This window comes from Ranitomeya imitator, chromosome 4, assembly GCF_032444005.1.
Source record: "Ranitomeya imitator isolate aRanImi1 chromosome 4, aRanImi1.pri, whole genome shotgun sequence".
Taxonomy (NCBI): domain Eukaryota; kingdom Metazoa; phylum Chordata; class Amphibia; order Anura; family Dendrobatidae; genus Ranitomeya; species Ranitomeya imitator.
Genome location: NC_091285.1, coordinates 669,266,183 through 669,279,371, shown reverse-complemented (window position 1 = coordinate 669,279,371; position 13,189 = coordinate 669,266,183). Strand labels below are relative to the sequence as shown.

Below are 13,189 nucleotides of genomic sequence, written 5' to 3'. Positions count from 1 at the left end.
AGGAAAGAATGGTTGTAGATGACGAGGAAAAAGCTAACATATTAAACACCTTCTTCTCCACGGTATTCACGGTGGAAAATGAAATGCTAGGTGAAATCCCAAGAAACAATGAAAACCCTATATTAAGGGTCACCAATCTAACCCAAGAAGAGGTGCGAAACCGGCTAAATAAGATGAAAACAGATAAATCTCCAGGTCCGGATGGCATACACCCACGAGTACTAAGGGAACTAAGTAATGTAATAGATAAACCATTATTTCTTATTTTTAGTGACTCTATAGCGACAGGGTCTGTTCCGCAGGACTGGCGCATAGCAAATGTGGTGCCAATATTCAAAAAGGGCTCTAAAAGTGAACCTGGAAATTATAGGCCAGTAAGTCTAACCTCTATTGTTGGTAAAATATTTGAAGGGTTTCTGAGGGATGTTATTCTGGATTATCTCAATGAGAATAACTGTTTAACTCCATATCAGCATGGGTTTATGAGAAATCGCTCCTGTCAAACCAATCTAATCAGTTTTTATGAAGAGGTAAGCTATAGGCTGGACCACGGTGAGTCATTGGACGTGGTATATCTCGATTTTTCCAAAGCGTTTGATACCGTGCCGCACAAGAGGTTGGTACACAAAATGAGAATGCTTGGTCTGGGGGAAAATGTGTGTAAATGGGTTAGTAACTGGCTTAGTGATAGAAAGCAGAGGGTGGTTATAAATGGTATAGTCTCTAACTGGGTCGCTGTGACCAGTGGGGTACCGCAGGGGTCAGTATTGGGACCTGTTCTCTTCAACATATTCATTAATGATCTGGTAGAAGGTTTACACAGTAAAATATCGATATTTGCAGATGATACAAAACTATGTAAAGCAGTTAATACAAGAGAAGATAGTATTCTGCTACAGATGGATCTGGATAAGTTGGAAACTTGGGCTGAAAGGTGGCAGATGAGGTTTAACAATGATAAATGTAAGGTTATACACATGGGAAGAGGGAATCAATATCACCATTACACACTGAACGGGAAACCACTGGGTAAATCTGACAGGGAGAAGGACTTGGGGATCCTAGTTAATGATAAACTTACCTGGAGCAGCCAGTGCCAGGCAGCAGCTGCCAAGGCAAACAGGATCATGGGGTGCATTAAAAGAGGTCTGGATACACATGATGAGAGCATTATACTGCCTCTGTACAAATCCCTAGTTAGACCGCACATGGAGTACTGTGTCCAGTTTTGGGCACCGGTGCTCAGGAAGGATATAATGGAACTAGAGAGAGTACAAAGGAGGGCAACAAAATTAATAAAGGGGATGGGAGAACTACAATACCCAGATAGATTAGCGAAATTAGGATTATTTAGTCTAGAAAAAAGACGACTGAGGGGCGATCTAATAACCATGTATAAGTATATAAGGGGACAATACAAATATCTCGCTGAGGATCTGTTTATACCAAGGAAGGTGACGGGCACAAGGGGGCATTCTTTGCGTCTGGAGGAGAGAAGGTTTTTCCACCAACATAGAAGAGGATTCTTTACTGTTAGGGCAGTGAGAATCTGGAATTGCTTGCCTGAGGAGGTGGTGATGGCGAACTCAGTCGAGGGGTTCAAGAGAGGCCTGGATGTCTTCCTGGAGCAGAACAATATTGTATCATACAATTATTAGGTTCTGTAGAAGGACGTAGATCTGGGTATTTATTATGATGGAATATAGGCTGAACTGGATGGACAAATGTCTTTTTTCGGCCTTACTAACTATGTTACTATGTTACTAAGGTTCCTAAGAGCACAGTGGCCTCCATAATCCTTAAATAAAAGAAGTTTGGGACCACCAGAAGTCTTCCTAGATCTGACCGTCCAGCCAAACTGAGCAATCGTGGAAGAAGAGCCTTGGTGAGAGAGGTAAAGAAGAACCCCAAGATCACTGTGACTGAGCTCCAGAGATGCAGTAGGGAGATGGGAGAAAGTTCCACAAAGTCAACTATCACTGCAGCCCTCCACCAGTCAGGCCTTTATGGCAGAGTGGCCTGATGGAAGCCTCTCCTCAGTGCAGGACATATGAAAGCCGCATAGAGTTTGCTAAAAAACACATGAAGGCCTCCCAGACTATGAGAAATAAGATTCTCTGGTCTGATCAGACGAAGATAGACCTTTCTGGTGATAATTCTAAGTGGTATATGTGGAGAAAACCAGGCACTGCTCATCACCTGCTGTTACGCCCACAGGGCATGGGGAAATATAGTGGACTCACTAGACCACTGATGGAGCAGTGGCAGCTGTATACCCGGTACACAAGAGACAGGAGAATGGCTTCAAAATGCAAAGGTATTTAATTAAATGAAGTTTTAAACAAACAGAAAGAGGTGCCTGAGAGAAGAACCCTCTGGACCACAACACTGAACCACGTAGTGGAGCACCGGGCAAGGTGTACCCCTATACAGGGATTCCCCCATCACAACACCAGATGGCCTAAATGCCGCAGTACCCGGACCAGAGGGACGACCCGTACAGACCATATAAACAAGACGGTGGAATTCAAGCTCTATCAGTGAAGAGGATCCTGGAAGCTCTGTGTAGTTTCGGAAAGGCTGATCCAGCCGGCAGCAATATCAGGATAGTTCTGCGAGGAGCAGCTCAGTCAGCCTGGAGTGGAAACCGGGGAGCCCAGAAGGATCCAGAATAGGGAACTGCCAGCGGAGGATACTGAGGAGACAGAGGGATTAGAAAACCAAAAGTAAACTACACTTTGCAGAGCAGAGCACAGCAGAGTGTGGACTGAGCAGAGGGCCATAAACAATAGAATGAACACATTGTCCAGGCACCTCCCATAATGGGAGGATGCCTTTTATGCACAGAGCATCATAGCACAGAGAGCCTTAATAGAGAACAGGTGTTCTGCTGTTTTAAGTATGTGCAGGAAGCGGGGCGTGCCTCCTAAGAGTATTTCCAGGAGACCTGCCAAGAGGATGCAGGTTCTTAGCAGAGAAAGGAGCCGCTGATCGTCTGGAGCCACCGACAGGGTGAGTAGTACCAGTGGAGCTGTGTGAAAGGTGCTGGTCTCCCTTCACAGCAGAGACCGAACCTGCAGCTGAGGGCATGATACCTGCCCAATACAATCCCAACAATGAAACATGGTGGTGGCAGCATCATGCTATGGGGTGTTTTTCAGCTGCAGGGACAGGACGACTGGTTGTCATTGAAGGAAACATGAATGTGGGCAAGTACTGAGATATTCTGGATGAAAACCTCTTCCAGAGTGCTCTGGACCTCAGACTTGGCCGAAGGTTCACCTTCCAACAAGACTTTAATCATAAGCACACAGCTAAAATAACAAAGGAGCGGCTTCCGAACAACTCTGTGACCATTCTTGACCGGCCCAGCCAGAGCCCTGACCTAAACCCAGCTGAGCATCTCTGGAGAGACCTGAAAATGGCCGTCCACCAACATTCACCATCCAACCTGACGGAACTGGAGAGGATCTGCAAGGAAGAATGGCCGAGGATCCCCAAATCCAGGGGTGAAAATCTTTCCCAAGAAAACTCATGGCTGTACAAGCTCAAAAGGGGCTTTTCCTCAATACCGAGCAAATGGGCTGAATACTTATGACCATGTGATATTTCAGTTTTTCTTTTTTAATAAATTTGCAAAAATTTCTACATTTCTTTTTTTTCAGTCAAGATGGGGTGCAGAGTGTACAGCAATGAGAAAAAATTAACTTTTTTGAATTTACCAAATGGCTGCAATGAAACTAAGAGTGAAAAATGTAAAGGGGTCTGAATACTTTCCGTACCCACTGTATCTCTCTATCTAGTATCTATCCATCTATCTATCTATCTATCTATCTATCTATCTATCTATCTATCTATCGATCTATCTATCTATCGATCTATCTATCAAGAACTATACGCAGTTTAATAACATATTTGTAAATTTATAAATCCATAAAAGGCAGACACAAACCTTCCATTAACAATAAAAACAAAACTCCAAAAATCAATTCATTGAAATAGATCCTAATTCTCCCCCCTTTTGGCCTCTAGGTGGCGCTATTGAGGTGAAGGCTCACAGGTTTTTCACAGATCTGGACTGGAACGGCTTGCTGAGGCAGAAGGCAGAATTTATTCCCCATTTGGAGGCTGAGGACGACACCAGCTACTTCGACAGTGAGAATAACAATTTTGATATGATTTATATATACATCTACACTGTGGTACTGATTCTCCTAGTGGAGATCCAGTAAAGTAGAGCAATGGATTCTGGGTAACAATATATATAATATCTTTCCGCTATGAAATAAAAAAAGTGTCTCTCTGGCACCACCTATAGGTGGCAAACCTGTAAATCAGGGTGACAGAATTCTTTTTGCATTTGCAGCTCGGTCAGATCGTTATCAGCACATTAATTCCTACGATGAAGATGATACAAACGATGAAGATTCTGTGGAAATCCGGCAGTTTTCATCCTGTACTCCGAGGTTCAGTAAAGTAAGTGCCCCCTTATGTATATATCGTACATGTGACAGTAGTGCTTTTTATATTTTCACTCGCTGCGTGGCTTCTCTTCAGGTTTACAGTAGCATGGAGCAGCTGTCCCAGCTGGAGCAGAAGCCCTCCACCCCAGTCCAAGACTCCACCAAGCAGGAGCGGTCCGAGAGGACGAGCAAGAGAGAGACCCTTGGCGGGGTGACCCTGAGAGACCGCTGCTGGAGGACCGTGTCTCCAGAAATGTGAGCCTGTGGTTAACAGACAACCTCCCCTCTTCAGGCTCTTAGGGAAGACCTTGTCTTTCCTATATCTCTGCTTTCAGTCAGTGAATGTGCCCATTCATTTCTGGATTGTCAGGAAGGATAACACTGTATGCAATGTCGTTCTTCTTGTCAAAATTTTAGACAGCACATCCGACATCGACAGACTCTATAGTAAGTGATGGGTGCAGGCGAACAATGCTCTGCGAGCAGCACGCTCTCCTGTTTTGATAGATTGTTACATTGTATCAATGCAGGTGTAATGCATGAGTCCACACTGTTTAGCTCATAGAGCATTGTCTAGATTGGATACCATTGCAACAAACCTTCTGCTGCAAGACTCAAGAGTTATGGCTCTCATGGTACAGTGGATTCGCTAAGCTCTAGGTCTGAATCTGCTGCTCAGATCGAAGGCGTTGGCTCAGCGAGATATGATCGAATGGGATGAAACATACAGAATGTGGAACCGCAGACTGGGATTTGCATGTCAGCACCCGGAGCAGTGTGGTACTGTAGAGCTCAATATTATGGACGTTATGTGGAACAGCGGAGATTGATGTGCTTAGACGGCACGTGGAACAGCAGAGCTGCATTTGCAGGTTGACACCTGTAGCAGTGTGCTCTGTGGAGATGGATATGCTGGACGGCATGTGGAACAGTGGAGTTGGATGACACGTAGAACAGCAAAACTGGATTTGCAGGTCAGCACCCGGAGCAGTATGCTACTGTATAGTTCAATTTTGTGGACGGCATGTGGAACAGCAGAGCTTGATATGCTGGATGGCACGTGGAACAGCAGAGCTGGATTTGCAGGTCGACACCTGGAGCAGTGTGCTACTGTGGAGCTCGATATGCTAGATGGCATGTGGAACAGTTGAGCTGGATATACTAGATGGACGTGGAACAGTTGAGCTGGATATGCAGGATGGTATCTGAGACTGCAGAGTTGGATATGCAAACAGGCATACCTTAAAACAGCAGAGCCGAGTGTGCAGGCAGGCAACTTAGGACAGCAGAGACGAAAGAGAGAACAGATACAGTGGAACAGCAGAGGAGAATATGAGACCAGGCACCTTGGAACAGTAGAAGAGAATGTGAGAACAGGCATTTTAAAACAGCAAAGTAAAATGTGAAGACATTCACTTGGGAATAGCAGAGGCGAGTGTGAGGGAAGGCACCTTGGAACAGCAGAGTAGACTATGCGGACAGGTAACTTGATACAGCAGAGCCGAATTGAGGCATCTTAGAATAGTAGAGCCGTATTTGTCAAGTTACACAAGGACGTGTTAAAAAGCATGGACGCTGCACGGCGTGAATACCTGCAGTGACATTCGGGTGCATGCTGGATTACCATGAGAGCAGAAGGAGCTGGATACTGGGGAGGGAAGACGCAAAGCCTGGTGCTGGAGCCAGGACAGGTGAGTAACACATAGAAAGTCTGCACAAATAAAATAACGTTCCTATTCACTGTGACAGCAAGCAGCGAATCATGGATAGATCTCAGTTTGGAGGTAGGACTCTACAGCTTTACATATACATTGAATATCTGTATTGCAGGAAGCATTTTTCGGATGCCACCGACGCTGACTCCAGCCCCCCATTAGCCGCCAGGCGCCGATTCTCGGCTTTGGTGGATACAGCTCGTTTTGTGGCTCCTCTAGAAGGAGAAGGAGAGGGAAGAGTTAAAAGCAGCAGCGGGACTCAGCTGGGTCAAAGCAAAATCCCTCTAGGAGAGCTGGAAGGAGGTGAGTGATCCCACCCCATGAACCTGTTATGGTGGGAGAGATAAATCGTGGCGTTACCCTTTGTCACATTCACCCCGTGCAGACAAGTCTTCAGAATCACAGATGCATCAGGACACAGACTCGTCTCCCCGCGCCACCAACGACCTCGTCCTGCGGAGAGCTCGCCACCAGCATCTCTCCGGGGACAGCGACCGCAGGAGAACCGGAGGGAAGGTCATCAAGTCCGCCTCCACCACCGCGCTGTCAGTCATGATCCCTACAGGTGAGCCCCGTCCTATAGTCCAGGTGTCATCATACAATGAAGGGGCGTTTGGCCTTTACGTTTTCAGGCCTCCCCAATAATTGCAATAAAGCATCGGCGGTGGTTTCTAGGGATAAATTCTGCTGCCAGGTTCCCATAAAGGTGCTCAGTGTGACAATTTTTGTAATTTTTTTTTCTCCCCGCAGTCGAGCAGCACACCAGCTCACCCCTGGTCAGCCCCATGTCTCCCCGATCCCTCTCATCCAATCCGTCCTCACGAGACTCGTCTCCCAGCCGCGACTACACCCCGGCCGTCAGCAGCCTACGCTCCCCCATCACCATCCAGCGATCGGGAAAGAAGTACGGCTTCACCTTGAGGGCAATTCGAGTGTACATGGGGGAGAGCGACGTGTACAGCGTCCAGCATATAGTGTGGGTAAGTCCGAAAATCGGGGCCACATTAACATACAGTCATTTATTTTTTATACTTTACACTTAGGCATATTTTTAAAATAATTTTTCTTTTTGTATAACTTTTTTTTTTTTTGGCAGCAAAGATATATGGAGGCGCTTGTTTTTTAGGGGGGAATTCTAATTAGGAGTAAATACAACTTTTTTTTTATAACTTTTTATTGCAAGTTTTGGGCTGGGTGGGTCAACAACAAAAAAACCCCAATAATTATCATATTTTTTATATCAATATACATAATAAAATTACGGGTAGTTTTTTTTTTTTATTTTTCCTCCCATGTTTTGTAAAGCACTTTGGAAGGGAAAAATAATTTTTTTTCTATTTTTCTCAATACTTTGTTGATGGTTTTAATGCTTTTTTAAAGCCTTTTCTATACTCTCATCCTTACCATGATTAGTGTGCTGTGCTGTTAGCATTAGGCCAAGTTGACACCACCATATTTTTGGTCTGAGCAATGTTTACGGACTAATGTTATTCAATGAGCAATTTTTTTCACGGTCCTAATCTGAGCATTGAAAAAAATCGCAGTGTGCGCTAGTGTGTCGGATGAGACTCGTCTATTGAAGTCTATGGGTGCTCCTAAAAAAATAGAAATTTTGTATGGAGCCAACATATAGCACCTGACAGATTTGTACGTGATCAAATCTGAACTGCAAACACGTGAACCTAATTTGTCCTAATTTTCCCAGGGAATAACCCTTCCCGCTTCTGTTTTCCCAGCATGTAGAGGATGGAGGTCCAGCTCATGAGGCAGGGCTCTGTGCCGGTGATCTTATTACTCATGTTAATGGAGAACCAGTCCACGGGCTGGTGCACACAGAAGTGGTGGAGCTGATCTTGAAGGTAGGTGTCTTGTGGAGTAGTCAAAAACATTGGTCTTCAGGGGTTCAGCTAATGCCAAAAAGCACAGATGACCGACAATGTTATTCCCGCAGAGTGGTAACAAGGTGCTGGTCACCACAACACCTTTTGAGAACACATCAATCAGAACTGGTCCAGCCAGAAGGAGCAGCTACAGGTCCAAGATGGCCCGGAGAAGCAAGAGGAGTATGGGAAGAGAAGGGCAGGAGAGGTAAGACCTGTAGAAGCAGAGTGAGCAAAAAACATCCATAGATCTATGAAAGGTAGAGAAGAAATACAGGGAATGGGGGAATAACTGCAGGACAACAATCCATGGGGTGCACCTTAGTGACAGAAACCATGAACCGCTATTGTGAAGCATGAAGACCCAAACAGAGGTTGGGTTCACCAAAAGTTTATTTTAGAGGCAAATTTTGGGTAAGGGGTCATCTAGAATTTCTTCTCTTTTTTTCCATTCCTTTTTCTTTCTGTCCTGTCTCTCTCTTTCCTTAACAGCAAGAAGCGCAGTTCTCTCTTTCGTAAGATCACCAAGCAGTCCAATCTCCTGCACACCAGCCGCTCTCTCTCTTCTCTCAGCCGCTCTCTCTCCTCTAGTGACAGTCTGCCAGGATCTCCTACTCACAGCCTCTCTGCCCGTTCTCCAACTCACAGCTATCGATCAATGGATTCTGCATATCTAGGTAGGGTTGATGCTCTCTAGGTATTAGGGGGTTGCACTGGTCTCTTTGCAAGGTGCAGAGGACTTTATACTTTTTTGAAGACCAAACTAATATTCTCCTCTTTCTTGTTCTTGTACAGGTGCATCTTCACAAGGCAGCTCCCCTTCTTCCAGCACTCCTAATTCCCCTGCACCTCCACCTCCATCTTCCTCCACATCTTGTGCCTCCACATCCTCCTCCACATCCTCCCCTGCACCACCCTCTCCCCACATTCGCCCCAGTACACTCCATGGCCTGTCCCCGAAACTTCATCGCCAATACCGATCTGCACGTTGCAAGTCAGCTGGTAACATGCCGCTTTCTCCTCTAGCTCATACTCCTTCACCCACTACGGCCTCCCCTCCTCTGCTTCCAGGCCACAGCGTAGGGAGCAGCCTTACCACACAGAGCTTTCCTCCAAAGTTACATCCTTCCCCTCCTGTCTCACGTCCACGTCCTAAGAGTGCTGAACCCCCACGTTCCCCGCTCCTGAAGAGAGTACAGTCCGCAGAGAAGTTGGGAGGAGGGGGTAGTGGCGGTGCACCTAGGAAACAGGAGCCAGGAGGTGGCAGTGGGACTCCAGATGGAGAATTAGGAGAAACCCTTGGCGGTAGATCACAAGCAGTTAGAAGAGTAGGTAGACAGGAGTCCCCACGGAGCTTATGTGCAAGTGATCTTCTAGTAGACAATCTAGAGAGACTGGAAGGAGACCTGGGGGCAGGAATATTACTACAGACAGACGGACATAAAAATACCGAGGGTAAGGTTCAAGTAGTAGGAAAATTAGGCACGGTAGTGCGAAGCCCTGCTACATTTTCACCACAAGAGCCTTCATCTACTTCAACGTCTGCCCTTCCACCACAAGGTGACCCTTCCCACTCCATGGTGGGTAGATGCCAAGTGAAGACTCTGAGTCCTGTACAGGAACACGAGGGCAGAAGGGGTGAAGGGGAAGAAGGTGTAGGAGAAGGAGAAGGAAAAAAAGGGGAAAAGGGAGAAGAGGATGAAGAAGATTGTGGAACCATGAGAGAACGTTGGTATTTGGAAGTGGTGGAAGAGTTGACTACAGTTGGAAAAAGTGCACCCCATGTCACCACGAAAGGAACCCACTCCCATCTTACAGACTGTTCCCATCCGGTCAGGTCCAAGAGTGTTGAAGTTGACCACGTGAAGAGCGCATCCACTTCTTTTCCTGATGTCTTGCACTTTGCAAAGAATAAAGACCATGGGGTTACCTTGGTGAAGGCTTCAACACCTAAAATGTCAACTACATCAACTCAGCAAGCAGAAATAAAGCGGCCTGACCCCAACAATACAAAATGTGATCCGATCTGCAGTATTAGGGATGAGAAGCCAGTGAATGACATGGCAAAATGTCCATCTCGATCCAATGGAAAACACCCTGAAACATTCCAGTCTGCGTCTTCCCATCCTGTAAGATTAAGGGAGGATTCAAAGGTTTCCACCTCCAGCACAAACATTGTAAAGCCCGGACCAACTCAGACCGTCAGTCTACTCCCGGGTAAGTCCAGTGAACCTGCAAAATCTCCTCAGTCTATTTCCAAGGAAAACATGAAAGGAACCGGGTTGACAGCTGAGATGCCTCCGTCCCTTCCGCCTGGTCCACCAGCTGTTTCTCCCATAAGTATCCAGATAACCAAAGCTGAAAATGAACAAATACGAGGGACTACAACAGTGACTAATATTATCACTCTGGCTGGGAAAGAAATGAGTCAGCCCAAGGTGACCAACATCCTCCCGTCTGTTAAAGTGAATGAAGGAGAAGGTAAAGTGGTGTCCAGCCATACTTCTCCAATGACTCCAAGTGCAACTGAGAAGAACCAGGGGAGCAATACCACAACCAAAAGCAAGACAAGCGGTCCAGAAAGTGAGAAGACCAAAGGGGCAATGACTACTTCAGCAACTAATAAGGTCATTTGTACCGAAGCTGGGCAGACCGCCTTTACCAATAACACCCAAGGTATAAGTAAACCTTCAGGAACAGAACATGACAAGAATAAGGGGACCACCAGGCCATCGAGTACACTGAAGACTAACGAAGAAGCACATGCCCAGGCAAAGATGCCCACAGCTGCTTCCGACAGTAGCATCAGCAAAATTCTGAGCGATCAGTCTAAGAAGGCCACCATCTCTCCAAGCTTTGATAAAGTAAGCATGGTGGACACCAGCCAAGCCAAGGTTCCTCCTGTGCTACCGTGTAATAAACTTGCGACCGGAGTAGGTGACCAGATGACCAAAACTGTTTTGGGAAGTTCTGACACCGAGAAAAAACAGAGTAAGATGTGCGCAGCCTCTGCTAAGACGACAGAAGGAGATCACCCAAAGGAGTCGTCAGTAACAATCAGGATCAGTAGGGCCGAGAGCGATACCCAGAGCCCAACTGCGAAATCTCCAAATTCCCAGATGGCGACACCAGTCACAAGTCAACGCCGCTCCTAAGGAAAGCAGTTTCTTGTCTTCGTCAGGGTGAAAGACTAATGATGATATTATGAAATTAGCCCGTCTGTATTCAGGAGAGAGTAATGGCAAAGGGGTCGGGAGTCCTATCTGACCCCACACTGGATTCTTGAAATGAGCCTTATTGCCCCCTCTACGGCCTCTGAGAGAGGTGGGGGCTGCACAGGCGTGTATGTGTGTGTCTGTGTGTGTGTCTGTGTATCTGTGTGTTTGTGCTGTGCCTTAATTGTTATTTAGTTGGGAGAGGGGGGGAAATATTAAAAAAAATAAAGTTACCGCACATACACACACTTAGCGCTAGAAACTAAAGAAATCATAGAGTGACACTCCGCAGGTCCGTCCATGGAGGTCCAGCAGGTAGAGACACTATAAATGGACCCATTGTCAATAAACATTGGAGGCAGAGATCTTGGTTGCCAGAAAAGAGTGGCAGCATCGCTCCGCTAAATGGCCGCCTCCTGTCCTTGTTAGTGACCAGTCCCTCTAAAGAGGGGTCAACAGATTAACGAACTGCAGGTGTCTGCCATGCCCCCCTGCATGACATCACTGCCACCACCATTACCCTTTTCCTGAGACCTCATTCTGTGCTCAAACCGTCCAATCTATGACATCAGCTCCCAGCCGATGATGTCATCATGAGCCTGTGCCACGTCTGGTGATGTCCTGCCATGCCTTGTCTTATCTACATATAGAAACATACGTCTATACATATGGAGTATATTTATCTGGACGCACTATATATACAGATCTATATAAATATATAAATATATTGTCTATAGGGGCTCCACTATTTCTATGCAAGAAGATTTATGGTAAATTAAACCCCGTCAGTTCCTGGCTGGCCGCTTTGGTTTGCTGTTGGCACTGCGGAGGTTAGTTTGTGAACTATTGTAATTTTTTTTTTTTATTTATTTACTTTTGTGTATTTTTTTAATCAATAAAGCTCTGCCCCGCTACCTTTATGTCCCACTCACATTTATTCTATGAATTTTTGGATATATGCTTCCTGGATTGCCTTACTTTCCCCTCAGGGGCTGGCTGTAGGCATCTCATTGGCCGATTTTAAGCGGGAGTGTGGCTTTTTTTTACGCAAATTGGTAAATGGTGACCACTGTTGCAAAGAGAACATCATTTGGGCACCATCACCAATATGTAACCTAGGGTTAGGTCACAGGGGTGCAAGAAAATCCTGACATTACAGCAACTTGAGCTGCAACGGCTCTGTTATCTAAGGAAAATATGGCTCATGCCACTGTCGCAAAAATTCAAAGGCGTGGAGATGTGTACAATACAATCAGTCCCATATCACCTGCTGTTTCCGATATTGGGCTTACTTCTATGTACAAAACGGACTATTTTGCGCTCCATACAAAATATTTTACTTGGTGGGCCAGAGCTTGGGATAAGCCTGTCCAAGCCTGTCACCGCAATGACATCACATCACCTGCCAAGAAGTAGGTGACTCTCAGGGATTTGTTTTTTTAGTTTTTAGTACAGCAAGAGGGCACAAGATGACACAGGGATGGTGGGGCTTTGCCACTGTACAGAGGACAATAATAAAAATAATTTTATTTCTATAGCGCCTACCTTCTTCGCAGCCCTTTACATTTCAGAGGGGACGTGCGCAGACAATAAAGACATAACAGAGTAACACATAATTCAACAGATACCAAAAGGAATGAGGGTCCTGCACACAAGCTACAATCTATGAGGGGAAAAAGGGAGACACGAAAGGTGAATGGTAAAAAGTGCATGTACTGTATTGTGGAGGCTACATTCCTAGGTGGAGGCACAGAGGTCGATGCGAAAAGGAGGAGAGACTTGGCGGAGCACGCAGCACGCAGGCCCATGCTATATTATCCCTGCTGCCACTTACAGACACTGTGACCGGAGAACTGTATTTTGCCTGTCGGCTCCCACTACTCCAGGTACCCGACGCTACGTGCCAGTAAATAATG

At 46.1% G+C, this 13,189-nt stretch overlaps 1 protein-coding gene across 2 annotated transcripts in view; it reads left to right on the top strand.

Annotated features, from left to right (window-relative positions):
* MAST1 (microtubule associated serine/threonine kinase 1) overlaps window positions 1-12,188 on the top strand; it is a 135,605-nt gene extending 123,417 nt beyond the window's left edge. For both annotated transcript variants that reach the window (XM_069767234.1, XM_069767235.1), the window contains 10 exons: window positions 4,033-4,155; window positions 4,367-4,476; window positions 4,558-4,718; window positions 6,294-6,481; window positions 6,564-6,743; window positions 6,929-7,158; window positions 7,915-8,037; window positions 8,130-8,266; window positions 8,551-8,735; window positions 8,854-12,188. In XM_069767234.1, the coding sequence (XP_069623335.1) occupies window positions 4,033-4,155; window positions 4,367-4,476; window positions 4,558-4,718; window positions 6,294-6,481; window positions 6,564-6,743; window positions 6,929-7,158; window positions 7,915-8,037; window positions 8,130-8,266; window positions 8,551-8,735; window positions 8,854-11,213 (3,797 nt within the window). In that variant the 3' untranslated portion in view covers window positions 11,214-12,188. The remainder of the gene's footprint in view (window positions 1-4,032; window positions 4,156-4,366; window positions 4,477-4,557; window positions 4,719-6,293; window positions 6,482-6,563; window positions 6,744-6,928; window positions 7,159-7,914; window positions 8,038-8,129; window positions 8,267-8,550; window positions 8,736-8,853) is intronic.
* The last annotated feature ends 1,001 nt before the right edge of the window (window positions 12,189-13,189 follow it).